Raw genomic sequence first — 15,974 nt, 5'->3', positions numbered from 1 at the left:
TTAGGTAAATTACTTAACATCTCTGTGCCTCAATTCTATGACTGTCAAATGGAAATAATTGTTTTTACCTCATAGGATTGTTGTGAAGATTTAGTGAATTAATAATATATGTAATATATGCCTGGAACAATGCCTGGCACAAAGTAAGCTCTAATAAATGTTAGATAAATGTTAGGCTAGGTGTCATTATGTTTTTTTGTTTGTTTGTTTTTGTTTTTGTTTTTTAAATAATGGAGAATACCCATTATGGTGGACTAGACAAGTACAGAATTCCTGTTTGGAAACCAGTATTGCAAAGTGGAGACATGACAGACTCCCATTTAGAAATTGACTTTTTAATCCTAAATATACTTTGATTTTATTGTTACCCAATCAAAGTTTGTGACTATACCCATTCTTAATTTGGAGACCTCCAGCATCAGATAACCTTACTAGATATCAAATAAGCTACAGAAAGTTATGCAGTTGTTCTGATGGTATCTGCTGTACATCAGTGTCCTATATCTTCAGCTGACCTGCTCGGTAGTCTGTAATTTCATCTCATTATTCCCTATCACATTTTCTACATAGTTCCAAACATTTCTCATTGTCCTCTGGCAGGCATTTAATCTCCCATGTTTTGTAAGGATCGACACTGACAGAAAATCTTTTTATATCTCTTTTGTCCATATTCAGAAGTCTTCCCTACTCGAATCTGAGGAAGAAGGGTCCTTATTCTTGATTTCACACTATCCTGTGTACTTCAAGACATCTTCTTGGGACTTTGTTTTATCTTCTGATATATTTCTCTTTACCTAAGAAAATATTTATTTCTCCTGTCCTTAAAGGGAATAAAAATCTTTCCTCAATCATAATTCCTGTGAGTTATTTCTCTCTCTTTTTTTTTTTTTTTGAGGCAGGTCTTGCTGTGTTGCCCAGGCTCACTGCAGCCTGCAGCCTCTACCTCTGGGCTCAAGGGATCCTCCCACCTCAGCCTCCCAAGTAGCTAGGACCACACAGGTGCACGCCACCACACCTGGCTAATTTCTCTCTCTCTGTCTCTGTCTCTCTGTCTCTCTCTCTCTCTCTCCCCCCCACTCCTTCTCTCTGTGTGTGGAGTGTGTGTGCGTGTGCGTGTGTGTGTGTGTGTGTAGATGGGGTTTCACCATGTTGCCCAGGCTGATCTCAGACTCCTAGGCTCAAGTGATCCACCTGCCTCCACCTCCGAAGGTGCTGGGACTACAGGACATGAGCCACCATGCCCAGCCTATTTCTCCTTCTTTACTTGCTCTTTCTTCCTCTTCTCCACTTTTTCCCTTCTCTCGTCTCTCTCTGCATCATCACCAAATCAGTGCCCATTCTTCCCTGGCTAGTGCCGTTTCCTCTGTGTACTTCTGAATTTTTTACTTTAGTCCCCATTCTACAGAAACTGCTCTCTGAGATTACTAACGGTTCCTGAGTTACCTGGTTCGGTTTCCTTTTCCTCATCCTTGCCCTCCCTATGGCCTTTCACACTGAAGCCAGTCAGCTACTTCTAGAAATTATCTTTTACTTAGGCTGCTATATCAGCAAACCCCAATTATTATTATTTTCTTTCTTTCTTTATTATATATATTTTTTGAGATGGAGTTTTGCTCTTGTTGTCCGAGCTGGAGTGCAGTGGCACAATCTCAGCTCACTGCAACCTCTGTCTCCCAGGTTCAAGCAATTTTCCTGTCTCAGCCTTCCTGAGTAGCTGGGATTACAGGCACCGACTACCACACCTGGCTAATTTTTGTATTTTTAGTAGAGATGAGGTTTCACCATGTTGGCCAGGCTGGTCTTGAACCTCTGACCTGAGAAGATCCCCTGCCGTGACCTCTCAAAGTGCTGGGATTACAGGCATGAGCCACTGTGCCCAGCCCCTAATTATTCTTTTTTTTTTTTTTTTTTGAGACAGAGTCTCACCCTTTTGCCAGGCTGGAGTGCAGTGGTACAATCTCAGCTCACCACAACCTCCACCTCCCGAGTTCAAGCAATTCTTCTGCCTCAGTCTCCCAAGTAGCTGGGACTACAGATGCCCACCACCACACCTGGCTAATTTTTTGTGTTTTAGTAGAGACAGGGTTTCATCATATTGGCCGGGATGGACTCCATCTCCTGACCTCATGAGCCACCGCGCCTGGCGTAATTATTGTTACTCTGTTTGTACTGCATTTTTTTCCGCCTACCTTTGTAAATATAGGCATTCCCCAAAGTTCCTAGTCATTGAATGCAGGTAAAGTAACATAGACTTCGGCGTCACAAAAACAGTGGGTTTGGATTCTGCCTTTACCACTTTCTGAGTGACCTTAGGCAAAAAGCTTTGTGAACTTAACTTTCTCATCTGTAGATGATAACTATATATATATATATTTTTTTTTTTTTTTTTTTTTTTTGAGAGACGGAGTTTCGCTCTTGTTACCCAGGGCGTGATCTTGGCTCACCGCAACCTCCGCCTCCTGGGTTCAGGCAATTCTCCTGCCTCAGCCTCCTGAGTAGCTGGAATTACAGGCACGCGCCACCATGCCCAGCTAATTTTTTGTATTTTTAGTAGAGACGGGGTTTCACCATGATGACCGGGATGATCTCGATCTCTTGACCTCGTGATCCGCCCACCTCAGCCTCCCAAAGTGCTGGGATTACAGGCTTGAGCCACCACGCCCGGCTGATAACAATATATTTTATCAGATTTATTGTAGGTGAAAGAAAATATATGTAGAAACATTTTGTGGACCATAAAGCACTGTTTTTTTTTCTTTCCCTTGGTGATAGCATTTCCATTCACCTCTCCCACACTAAGGAAGAGTTAGTGTTTCTAACTACTAACTAGACATCTCCATCTGTAGTTCCCGGTTTGTTAATGACACTACCATCTTTTTAGTCACCCTTTAAGTTCCTTCTTTCCTTTGCCCTTCATTTGCCATGTACTGCTAGACTTTGATTGTATTTCTACATTCTGTATGCAGCTCTTCCTTTCCATTCCCATTAATACAACTCTGGCTTGTTGCCCAGATTAATCCTGTGTCATCCTAACCAAGCTTCAGTTTTTCTTCTGTTTTATCTTGTATACCAGTATTGATTTTTCTTAGTTCTAGTCATGTTTTGCTGTCTCTCCAGTGCCTGTAGAATAAAGTCTTAAACTTATGACTTTACATCTACTATTACACGGTTTTGTCTTTTATTAGTCCACTTCACCACAAACCCTTTAAACCTGATGGAATTATCAGCGATTTCTCTGAACAAGCCCTCAGTTTCCTGCCTCACATTTATTCTCAGTCTCTGCTTATCAGAATCTCATCTGTCTTGTAAGACCCAGCCTAAATGGCACCTGCCTTGTACCCCAAACCAGGAGTAGTATTTCCCTCTGTTTTCATTGTATCACTGTCTCTGGTAGAACCTAGTATGTTCTGCTTTGTTTTTATATCCCATGAACACTATTGTGTTGTAAGCTCATTTTATCTGATTCTTTGTCTCCCGCAAGGATTTAACACACTGCTTTTGTACAGTGCGTGTTGTTTAAATTAAATATGTGTTTGAAGTCTTAACTTTTTTTTTTCTGAACAATAGGTTTATGCTAAAACTATTGATGGGCAACAGACTATTATTGCATGTATTGAAAGCCACCAGTTTCAGCCTAAAAACTTCTGGTAAGAAATAGATATTCTCTTATATTTGTATCTCATTTATATAGGAAGGAAGCCAGCAATTGAGACTTGGTTTTTAATCTAGCTTGCTTGCAATAATTATTTAACTCACAGACTTCAGTTTCCCATGTATAAATGAAAGATTTAGACATTATTTAGATTTCTTACAGTTCTAAGGTTTTATAATTATATTTTCCTTTAAAAGTTACTCTTATTTTGAGTGACAACAAGTGATTAGTAACATGCCCAGTTGAAAATCTGAGTTTTACTTGGGTGAGGGTTAATGCTACTTGAGTTAATTGTATAACTCGGCAGCCTATTCATCTGATTTTGGAAGAGCCTCCCATGAGCAGAATAGGCATGGTTTTCCATTTCAAGGGAAAAAAGGAAAAATGGAAGTCAAAATCACTTAGAAAAGGCTTATGGTCAGGCCACTTAGATCCAAACTTATATTTGAGTAGACAGAGCTTTGTCAAACTGGAAATAACGCTTTTTTTTTTTTTCTCCTTTTTTTGCACCCCTCTTTCCCAACTGCTGTACCTCAGTGGTGAATCACCTCTTTCTTGTGCTTATTGCTAATTCTGCAATGTTAAATGTGTGTTTTAATAGGAATGGTCGTTGGAGATCAGAGTGGAAGTTCACCATCACACCACCTACAGCCCAGGTGGTTGGAGTGCTTAAGATTCAGGTGAGATTCCAACATGTTTTTATAGACTTAAAACTTCACATCTTTAAAACATGTACATGTTGCTCTGGTATTAAATAAGGACCAAGTATATGTAGATGCAAAGGGAGATTGCTGACAGTGAATAGAAATAGAAGCTTCCTTCTTGGGGAGGTAAACAAAGCTATTCTGAGTTGTTAAAGGATAGTATGGAGAGTATATGGCAACATAGTTACTGTTATTTTTCCTTTAAAGGTAACATAAGATATTTCTAGGAATTATCAAACAGCAGTTTTAGGAAAGAATTAAAATAAATAATAATAATAATTATTTTTTGAGATAGAGTCTCACTCTATCCCAGACTGAAGTGCAGTGACATTATCTCAGCTAACTGCAACCTCTGCCTCCCAGCCCAGAGAGAGAATGGTTGGTGTTTTGGAATATAAATAGCCAAGCAGAAGTAGATTTCTTAGAGTTTTGTTCTTGTTGCCCAAGCTGGAGTGCAATGGCACAATCTCAGCTCACCGCAACCTCCGCCTCTCGGATTCAAGTGATTCTCCTATCTCAGTCTCCCGAGTTGCTGGGATTACAGGCATGCGCACCACACCCAGCTAATTTTGTAATTTTAGGAGAGATGGGGTTTCTCCGTGTTGGTCAGGCTGTTCTTGAACTCTTGACCTCAGGTGATGCACCTGCCTCAGCCTCCCAAAGTGCTAAGATTACAAGTGTGAGCCACTGCGCCCAGCCCAGAAGTAGATTTCTAATGCTGATGTCAGGGTAGACAGGCAGCTGAATAAGATAACTTTTAACTCATTTGATGCGTATGTGGATTGAAATTTAATATGCTAGCAGAGGTTTGACTTTCTAAATTTAGGGTGGTTTAATTTTTAAGCCTCAGTAGCTCTAAGGTCAGAGTAGATACAGATAACTGAGAAGATCAGTACCTAATTGTACCTGTATTATATTGTGTTAAGCTGTGCTTTAACAACAATTACCAAGAGTTGTCTTTTTTTTTTTTTTTAAATGCAGAGTCTCGCTCTATCTCCCAGGTTGGAGTGCAGTGGTGGGATCTTGGCTCACTGCAACCTCTGCCTCCCTGGGTTCAAGCAGTTCTCCTGCCTCAGCCTCCCAAGTAGCTAGGGTTACAGGTGTGCACCACCATGCCCAGCTAATTTTTGTATTTTTAGTAAACATGGATTTCACCATGTTGGCCAGGCTGATCTTGAACTCCTGACCTCAGGTGAGCCATCGCACCCTGCCAAAAGTTGTCTTTTTTAATGCTCTAATTTAATGAAGTGTATAGGTAATAAATTCTGTAAAAATAAATCTGCTCTTTTCATATATACCTATAGCTTCCTGCAACAAGTAGCTCCTGGCCATAGGAGCATGCCCTACTCAGGTGAGACAGGCTGGTGTTGAGTTCATAGCTCTTGGAGCAGCTCTCAGTGATATGTAAGAGTTGGTAAATATGGCAGCTTCCTCAAGTAGGACAACTCTGAAGCATGTTCTATTTAGTTTTCCAGAGCTTAATGCCCACAACTGTAACCTGCTCATAAATGTACCTGTAAGGCTTCCTCCCCTTATGTGTTTCACTTCTTCTGTCCCTGTTTTAGCTCTGTGGGATTTGCTCCCGAATAAATTACTTTTGCTCTAGTCTTTGTCTTAGGGTCAGCTTCTGGGAAGGTGCAACATAAAACAGCGTATTGTTCTGTTTCTGTTAACCAAATATGTTAGTAGCCTAACACTCTGGACCTTTTGTAACTATGGCATCAGCATTAACTTCCTGTAACTGTGGTATCAGCATTATAGTAAAGAAGCTTACTGTCAATTTTATGTAAGTAAGTTTTATTTTGTTTCTGGATAGAAACAGCCATTTGTATTTTAGCCAGTGCAAACCTGTGAAATGAGCACACATCACAAAGGGTGATAATTTCTGGTAAGTAGTGTACAGATCAACATTTAAACCTTTTTTAAGCACAGATTGATCACAACTTTCGGGGAAGGCTTAATTTATTTACATATCTTTTAAATTTTGGAGTGAGAATTACTTGCAGAAGTCATTAAGATATTTAGCCTTTCAGGCTAGTCTATAGGCAAAAACATTCTGAGAAGGCAACAATTTCTGAGGATTTATGTTGATGGCAGTCATGTTGAAATTTGTATTAGTTAATTGAACCATTTTCATATTAGCAGATGAGACCTAGAAAAGGTCTTAGAACACATATAATTTGAGCGTAATATATTTCTTAAAATGATGTGTCTCACTCTGTCACCTAGGCTGGAGTGCTGTGGTGCTTTCATAGCTCACTGCAACCTCGAACTCCTCAACTGAATGGTCCTCCCACCTCAGCCTCCCAAGTACCTGGTACTAGAAACACACACCACTGTACCTTGCTATTTTTTATTTTTTTATTTTTTTTAGAGTCGGGGTCTCACTGGGTTGTCCAGGCTGGGTTAATTTCTAAACATAATATCATTAGTGTATTAGGTAATGAAATTAATAGATTTTGGAATTTTTTATTGAGATCATAAACAGTGAGGCTTATTGACCTTATTGTATATTCTTTTCCTTGTCCTAATTCAGAAACATAACAGAAGTTCAAACTAATTGCATAGTCTTTATTTTTGAACAAAACGAATGTGCTCTGCATTACCTCCTCTCTTCAGATGAGTTCTGAGAAATACAGAAGATGTTGTTTCTTCTATAGCCAGCTCTCTTGAGTTTTTTTTTTTAAATATCTCCCATCCTATTTGTACTCATTCTCCTACCAAATGTTCTTTTTAATGAAAGAACGATCTAGTTTTTTAATGAAAAAAAACAAACAAAGCTGATATTTGAGTATGACCTACCTATATTTTAAATATTCTTATCTATTGGGATTTTAACCTTTTTATGTCATCATCATTTAGCCTAGTCTTTTTTGCCCACATCTTTGCTGTTCTGATTTTACATGTAAGTATTAGTGGTTCTTATTATCGCCCTTCTTTTCCAATGGATTTTCATTTCATCTCCAGTGCATTCTGGTCTCGCTCTGTTGCCCAGGCTGGAATGTAGTGGCGCAATTTCATCTCACTGCAACCTTCATCTCCTGAGTTCAGGTGATTCTCCTGCCTCAGCCTTCCAAGTAGCTGGGATTACAGGCACCTACCACCACACCCGCCTAATTTTTTTTGTATTTTTAGTAGAGACGGGGTTTTGCCATGTTGGTCAGGCTGGTCTTGAACTCCTGACCTCAATGATCTGTGCGCCTTGGCCTCCCAAAGAGCTGGGATTAAAGGTGTGAGCCACTGTGCCTGTTCTCAGTGGATTCTTATATTGCCTTTTCTTCTTTAACCTCTTAAAAAGCCAAAAGGTAAAACTTGAAGGTTTAGAGAGGGTATGGAAAGTCTAGCTTCTTCTGCCCATCTGGATAGAGCCAGCTGTTTGTCCCCATTAAAAAAGATACTTATTTTTGTCCTTTAAAGATATGTAGGAGGTTCATGTTGTCCAGGGAAGTCTTTTTATTGCAAATAGGTAGATGGAGCTTGGCTGTTATGGCCTTCTAATGATACCCACCGAGTTAGCCCCTGTTGAGACACTTTATTTCTACCCAGATCAAGGAATTCCTAACTTTTTGACAAAGCATAGCATTGGGAGGTGTTACACATGTTGGATAGCTCTGGAATTTGACCTAATTCAAATCCTGGCTCCTCCTCTTACTCGGTATGTGAACATGGATAAGTTATTGTTTAATAACTGCCTCAAAGCAAGTCTGTTTCCTCAGCTGTAAAATAGGGTTAGTAGTAATCCTCATCTCATAGTTTATGTAATGATTAAATGAGGGAATATCAGTAATGGTGAAGTGTTTGCACAGTGTCTAACACATAGTAAGGCTTAATAACTAATAGCTACTACAGCTAAGATTACTAAGTAAGTGAAATGAAGTAAGTGAAGATTACTGTTCTTCTCTTTCCCTTTTCTGCTTTATCCCTCAAAACATTCTGTTTTGTTCAGGTATCTCCTGGTAGCATAGACCAGATGTCTTAGTTTGTTTGGGCTCTTAAATTTTTTTTGAGACAGTCTCTCTCTTACCCAGGCTGGAGTGCCATGGCACAATCTCAGCTCACTGCAACCTCTGCCTCCCAGGTTCAAGCAGTTCTCCTGCCTCAGCCTCCTGAGGAGCTGGGATTTCAAGCACCTGCCACTACACCTGGCTAATTTTTTTTTTGTATTTTTAGTAGAGATGGGGTTTCACCATGTTGGCCAGACTGTTTTTGAATTCCTGACCTCAAGTGATCCATCTGCCTTGGCTATGATTACAGGCATGAGCCACTGTGCCTGGCCTTGTTTGAGCTATTATAACAATACCTTGGACTGGGTAATTTATAAACAGCAGAAATTTATTTCTCACACTTCTGGAGAGTAAGAAGTTGAAGATCAAGGTGCTGTTAGATTCAGTGTCTGGTGAGTTCTGTTTCTCATAGGTGACACCTTATGCATTCTCACATAACAGAAGGGGTAAACACTGTGTCCTCATGAGGTACAAGAGTGGCAAGGGAGCTTGACTGAACCTCTTTTAGAAGGGCACTAATCCCATGAAGGCTTCACCCTCATGACCTAATCACTTCCCAAAGGCCCCTCCTCTTAATACTGTCACATTGGGTATTAGATTCCAACATAAGAATTTTGGGAAGGCACCAACATTCAGATCATAGCACTAGATAAATGGCATTACCTGGAATATTGTTCTAGCATTATGGCTCTAATATCAGCTACTTCCATTTTATTTTCTTCATGGCACAAGCGTAATCTTTCTAAAACATTCCTTTTCCTATGTGTCACCTATAATAGGATATCTGAATTCTTTTTTTCCCTAAGATCGGGGTCTTGCTATATTGCCCAGGCTGGTCTTAAACTTCTGGCCTCAAGTGATCCTCCCATCCTAGCCTCCTGTGTAGTCTGAATTCTTAACATGGTTTATAAAGTGTTTTGTTCTTCACAGTCTATGTGTCCAACTTCATAGCAGTGTCTCCTGCCACACTCCTTTTTTATACGTATTCATATGCAGTGAGTTCTTTGTTCTTCTTTGAACTAAACCAATTACACTCCATTCTGTTATACGTTTTTTTGTAATCTCCTTGGTAGATGTCCTTCTCTACCTTGTCCACTTAGGTAACAGCTGCTTCTTTCAAGATCCTATTCAAATGAACAAAAGGGTACCCTTATCCCAGGCGTCCCCAAACTTTTTACACAGGGGGCCAGTTCACTGTCCCTCAGACCATTGGAGGGCCGCCACATACTGTGCTCCTCTCACTGACCACCAATGAAAGAGGTGCCCCTTCCTGAAGTGCGGCAGGGGGCCGGATAAATGGCCTCAGGGGGCCGCATGCGGCCTGTGGGCCGTAGTTTGGGGACGCCTGCCTTATCCTATTCTGTCTGACTGGTTAGTAGCCTTGTCAAGGTGACTAAACCTATCTTTTAAGTTGCTGAACCTAAAATGTCATTGATTTGTTAGTCTGTCTCCTCCTTTTTGCTAATTGTTTTCATAATTATAGCTCTTCACTTTATTCAGAACTACTTTTATCTTTTTAAAAATATCTGCTTTACCAATAAAATACTTGTTTTCTGTCCATCTTTAACCCTCAATTAGACTTTTCCCCTATCTAGTCAGATCTGCTTACCAAAATGGAGAAATGTGCTAGATATTAGGTATTAGGATCCATTAAAACTCCTTGGTTTTCACAGAGAAAAGCTAATGTTTAATGACTTTAATTATTTTAATATTGCTAAGAGTGGGATCTTACTTACCTTTGTATTTGCAATGCCTAGCACAGTGCTTAGAATGTGAAAAGCACATAACAAATGTTTGTCAAACTTAATAATCAGTGTTCCCTGCTAAGGAAAAAGCATTCTGTGGATTAATTAACCATCATTGTGAATTACCGTTAGTTATATTAATTATTTGTTCAGCATTGATAAAATGGCTCATCATCTTAAAGATAAAGCATGGATTTCTGTCCTAAGTAACAGGTTTCTCTATGAACTTCCCCTAAAAAGGCTCAAACATTGTCTCACACAGGTTCACTATTATGAAGATGGCAATGTTCAGTTGGTTAGTCATAAAGATGTACAGGATTCGCTAACTGTTTCGGTGAGTATGGAATAGTGTCTGGCTTACAAATGTCTCATTTTTCTTTAAAAAATTGGTTTTGATCCTCAATCCTGATTCTGCCAGTAGAAATTCAGTTTGCTTTTAATGATTTGATTTTGGCCACTTCTGTTAGTACCTCTTACCAACACCTGGCATATATTAGTTCACAGTTTTTGACTCAAAATATTGATTATGGCTTTAGACAAATGTCTTTCTTAGTCGCTCTCTCTCAATTGTAAGAGTTACTCAAGGAAAGCAGTACCTTCAATCAATAAATACCAAGAGCAAGGAAAGTTTACCAAATTGCATGCTATAGGGCTGCATTTATATCATTAGAGAAACAACATTTTTAGGAGTATTCAATTAGAATGTTTTATGGTTTGTTGTTGTCATTTTATTTGAGACAGGGACTCGCTGTGCCCAGACTGGAGTGCAAGGAAGGACATGATCACAGTTCACTGCAGCTGCAAGCTTCCAGGCTCAAGTGATCCTCCCACCTCAGCCTCCCAAGTAGCTGGGACAACAGGCACATGCCTCCATGCCTACCTCATTTTTTTATATTTGGGAGAGATGAGGTCTCTCTGTGTTGCCCAGGCTGGTCTCAAACTCCTAGACTGAAGTGATCCTCCTGCCTCAGCCTCCCAAAGTACTGGGATCACAGGTGCGAGCCACCATGCCTGGCCAATATTATGTTCTGTACCTTGAAAGAAGAGACATGATTTGTTCTTTTTTTTTTTTTTTCTTTTGTTTAGATGGAGTCTCGCTCGGTCACCCAGGCTGGAGTGCAGTGATGCGATCTCGGCTGACTGCAACCTCCGCCTCCGAGGTTTAAGTACTTTTCCGCCTCAACCTCCCAAGTAGCTGGGATTACAGGCACCACACCCGGCTAATTTTTTCTTCTTTCTTTCTTTTTTTTTTTTTTTTAGTAGAGACAGGGTTTCACCATCTTGGCCAGGCTCGTCTTGAACTCCTGACCCACCTCAGCCTCCCAGAGTGCTGGGATTACAGGCGTGAGCCACCACACCTGGCCCAAGACATGATTTGTTCTTATATTTCTTCTGTAGTCTCATTACTTCTTTATGTTCTTAGAAGTTATTGAATACCCCCAAAGAATTTTTGTTTATGCATCATATCTATGAATATTTACCTCACGAAAAATTAAAGCTAAGAAGTGTTGACCGGGTGTAGTTGGCTCACTCCTGTAATCCCAGCACTTTGGGAGCCCAAGGCAGGTGAAAGCTTAAGCCCAGGAGTTAAAGACCAGCCTGAGAAACATGGTGAAACCCCATCTCTACAAAAAAAAATCGAAGAATCAGCTGAGTGCCTGTAGTCCCAGCTACTTGGGAGGCTGTGGTGGGAGGATCACCTGAGCCTAGGAAGGTTGAGGCTACAGTGAGCCAAGATCGTGCTACTGCACTCCAGCCAGGGGGACAGAGTGAAACCCTGTCTCAAAAACAAATAAATAAATAAAACTAAGAAGTGTTAAAAATATTCACTGATTAAAAATAATGATAAATGCATATATGTTAATAAGTAACATCTTTGTAAATACATTTTCAAAATCCAAAGGAAAAAATAGAAGAATGACATTAGTCTGTGTCTTCACAAATTTTGTAATGTCTGGCTTATTAAAAGATGGCTGATATTAAAAGGTTGCTGAAACTTCATCTCAAAAAACAAAAAACAACCAACATTGTGATATTAGTTGTTTTTTGTTTGTTTGTTTTTTTAAGATGAAGTTTCATTCTTGTTGCCCTTGCTCAGGCACTATCTCAGCTTATTGCAACCTCCACCTCCCAGTTTCAAGTGACTCTCCTACCTCAACTTCCCGAGTAGCTGGGAATACAGGCGTGTGCCACCATGTCTGGCTGATTTTTGTATTTTTAGTAGAGACAGGGTTTCACTGTGTTGGCCAGGCTGGTCGCAAACTCCTGATCTCACCCACTTCAGCCTCCCAAAGTGCTGGGATTGCAGATGTGAGCCATTGCACCTGGCCTCTGCTTCATACATTTCATTAGCCCTCAAAGTGATAAAGTCATCATACATCATGTAGTTTCTAGGAAATTACATTATATACACATTACAGAGTGAGAGCAAAACAGTCAAATAACCTTGTCTTAGTATTATTATGAAAGTAAAGGCCAGGTGTGGTGGCTCACACTTGTCATCTCAGTACTTTGGGAGGCCAAGGCAGGTGGATCACGAAGTCAGGAGTTCGAGACCAGCCTGGCCAACACAGTGAAACTTGTTTCTACTAAAATTTCAAAAATTAGTTGCACATGGTCGCAGGCTCCTATAATCCCAGCTACTTGGGAGGCTGAGGCAGGAGAATCGCTTGAGTTGGGGAGGCGAATTGCAGTGAGCCGAGATTGTGCCACTGCACTCCAGCCTGTGAGACAGAGCTAGACTCTGTCTCAAAAAAAAAGTAGAAAATAGTTTTGACCTCATAGTCTCTCTTAGGACCACTGCTGTAGACATTAAATCCTACCCTCTTCCCTTAAAAAAAAAAAAATCTGGCTAGACGTGGTGGCTCACGCCTGTAATCCAAGCACTTTGGAGGCCAAGGCAGGCAAATCACCTGAGGTTGGGAGTTCAAGACCAGCCTAACCAACATGGGGAAACCCCATCTTATTAAAAAAAAAAAAACTTAAAAAAAATATGTTGTACTTAATGGTAACAGGAAGAGAGAGATTCATTTCATTTTATACTTGAGCCACGTAATACAAAATGGGATTGGCTAGTTTAACATCTTAAGTGGCAAAGGCATATGTGAGATAAAAGCTTATGGTATATGACTGATGTGTCTGAGGGCATTCATTGTTCATATAATTTTTTTTTTTTCTTTTTTTTTTGAGACGGAGTTTCGTTCGCTCTTGTTACCCAGGCTGGAGTGCAATGGCACGATCTCGGCTTACTGCAACCTCCGCATCCTGAGTTCAGGCAATTCTCCTGCCTCAGCCTCCTGAGTAGCTGGGATTACAGGCACGCACCACGATGCCCAGCTAATTTTTTGTATTTTTAGTAGAGACGGGGTTTCACCATGTTGACCAGGATGGTCTCGATCTCTTGACCTCGTGATCCACCTGCCTCGGCCTCCCAAAGTGCTGGGATTACAGGCTTGAGCCACCGCACCTGGTGTTCATATCATTTTAAACCAGAAATATTTTCAAGGCGTCAACTTTTCAAGACTTGATGATGTCTTTTGGGTATACTGTGGTAGAGTAGAAAGAGCATGAGTTTTTTTGGTGAAGACCTAATTTCAGATTGCATCTTTATCATTCAAAAACTGTGTAATTCTGGTGAAGAAAACAGACGGTTCTGTTTTCTCATCTGCAAAATAGGTTATGATTATAACGTAGTCTCTTCCATAGAGTTGTCGTGAGAATCAAAGGAGGTAGTGGGCATGGAAACACTTGGTAAACTAGAAATTGTTATACAAATGTTAGTCAAGATGGAGTTACTTTTCAGGATCTTACTGCTTACACATTTTTAAAAATCTGATTTTTCCCCTCTTCCTTCCTCCATTAGAATGAAGCCCAAACTGCCAAGGAGTTTATTAAAATCATAGAGAATGCAGAAAACGAGTATCAGGTAAGAAGATTTGGAGCTAATTTTTCTAGATCTACTATCTTATTATTTTGCTGTTAACATATTTTGTTAGGCCTGTCTGTGTCCTTTAATGTAAAGATACATGCTCTTCAGTTTTACTAAATGCGGAGACTTTGCAGACCTTCCAATTTGGCATTCTGCTTACAATCAGGGTTTCAGGATTGCTTGGGACTGTAGCTCTAGTTTTAGAAATAATATAGGTGAACTTCTTGACCTACTTCAGAGGTTGGAGAGGAGCTCACTGAAAATAATATATCCTGTCTATCCTTCATAGGGGACTCAAGCATATCCTTTGACTATAGCGTTACTTTCCTATTCACAACCAGCGTCATTTCTGTTCAAGCAACTCATCTTCAATTATCTATTGCAGACAGCAATTAGTGAAAACTATCAAACAATGTCAGATACCACATTCAAGGCCTTGCGCCGGCAGCTTCCAGTTACCCGCACCAAAATCGACTGGAACAAGATACTCAGCTACAAGATTGGCAAAGAAATGCAGAATGCTTAAAGGCTGAATGTAGAATTCTCCAGTATGTGGAAAGACAAGGATTCAACGTGTGGTCATATGATAAATACGTGATTTATAAACAAGAGTGATATTTTGCTAGGGCTTTCAAAGTTAACCAGTTTTCTACCCTCATGGAATACTGTTGAACCTATAGCATTGTCTTGATTCTTTTGTGTTCTCTGCCTTGTAATTTTCTGTTATTGCTATATCTACGTGTAAATGTTTTTTTTGTTTTTTTGTTTTTTTGTTTTTTTGGTTAATTCTGCCACATTTAATGTTGGAGAGAGAAAGATCTATCCTAGAGACATTTTACTGTTTAAAAAAGTTTCCTAGCCATGAAGCCCTGCTACTGATTTAGATAAGGTATTATGGTCATTACTTTCTACCCTATCCTTCCAAGCTCCAAGCACTTCTGGTACTTCAGTGGTTTTTACTGATCCACCAACACCTAAAAAGACTATGCTACAATCTATAGCTAAATGGAAGACACATTCATCCTTCTCCCTCTGACTGCTTTGATGATCATTTATTGCATCTCATAACTGTAATTTTCCAAAGTTCGGATTGGGACTTTTCAGGTCCTTTCTGGAGGGCAAAGGAAGTGCCAGCTTCTCTGGGGAACTTGTTTTTAAATCCAAAGACTTGAACCACATTCCCTGCACAGAACGTGTTTGCTTTTATCCCTTCTCTCATTGTCTCCTTCCCATTTTAGTACCATTGTAGTTATAGGCATCTGCATTTTTAGAAGTGTTTTACCCATTTATTTTTTTTAAACATTCAAGAACTGCTGACATACTGTGGATATAGAGTATAAAACTTGAAAAATGCAGATGTTGAAGGAATAATAGGTATCTTGTGCTTTAATACTTTATGGCAGGATTGTACTATAAGCAAATGAATTAAACAGCTGTGTAAATCACAAACAAAAACTAAAAATGAACCAAAGTGAAAAGGATAACTTCCAGGCAGTATCTTTCTATTGTAACCTGTTATTTAAGGAAATACTAGTGATTTCTTCTAAATAGGATGTAAAACTTAATTCAAATTACTCCTCCTCTGTCCTGCCTGCCAAGAACTCAAGTGTAACTGTGATAAAATAACCTTTCCCAGGTATATTGGCAGGCATGTGTGTAATCTCAGAATACACAGGTGACATAGATATGATATGACAACTGGTAATGGTGGATTCATTTACATTGTTTACACTTCTATGACCAGGCCTTAAGGGAAGGTCAGTTTTTTTAAAAATCAAGTAGTGTCTTCCTACCTATCTCCAGATACATGTCAAAAAAGAAAGGTGTTTGTGCTTCAGTTTTGTTTTTGCTCAGTAATATAGTCAAGTAACAGTTTGTTTCTAAGTGACCCATTGAGCTGTGTATGCATTTTTATTTCAAATAAAATATATTTGTATTATT

At 39.7% G+C, this 15,974-nt stretch overlaps 1 protein-coding gene across 1 annotated transcript in view; it reads left to right on the top strand.

The window, feature by feature from the left end:
* Positions 1-15,974, top strand: part of CAPZA1 (capping actin protein of muscle Z-line subunit alpha 1) — a 48,402-nt gene extending 32,428 nt beyond the window's left edge. Inside the window, exons 6-10 of the mRNA XM_003933471.4 lie at positions 3,568-3,647; positions 4,254-4,332; positions 10,368-10,439; positions 13,968-14,030; positions 14,419-15,974. Coding sequence (XP_003933520.1) covers positions 3,568-3,647; positions 4,254-4,332; positions 10,368-10,439; positions 13,968-14,030; positions 14,419-14,559 — 435 coding nt within the window. The 3' untranslated portion in view covers positions 14,560-15,974. The remainder of the gene's footprint in view (positions 1-3,567; positions 3,648-4,253; positions 4,333-10,367; positions 10,440-13,967; positions 14,031-14,418) is intronic.

Source organism: Saimiri boliviensis, chromosome 11 (assembly GCF_048565385.1).
Source record: "Saimiri boliviensis isolate mSaiBol1 chromosome 11, mSaiBol1.pri, whole genome shotgun sequence".
Taxonomy (NCBI): domain Eukaryota; kingdom Metazoa; phylum Chordata; class Mammalia; order Primates; family Cebidae; genus Saimiri; species Saimiri boliviensis.
Note: the sequence above shows the minus strand (reverse complement) of the source record. Positions and strands in the feature narration are given on the sequence as shown.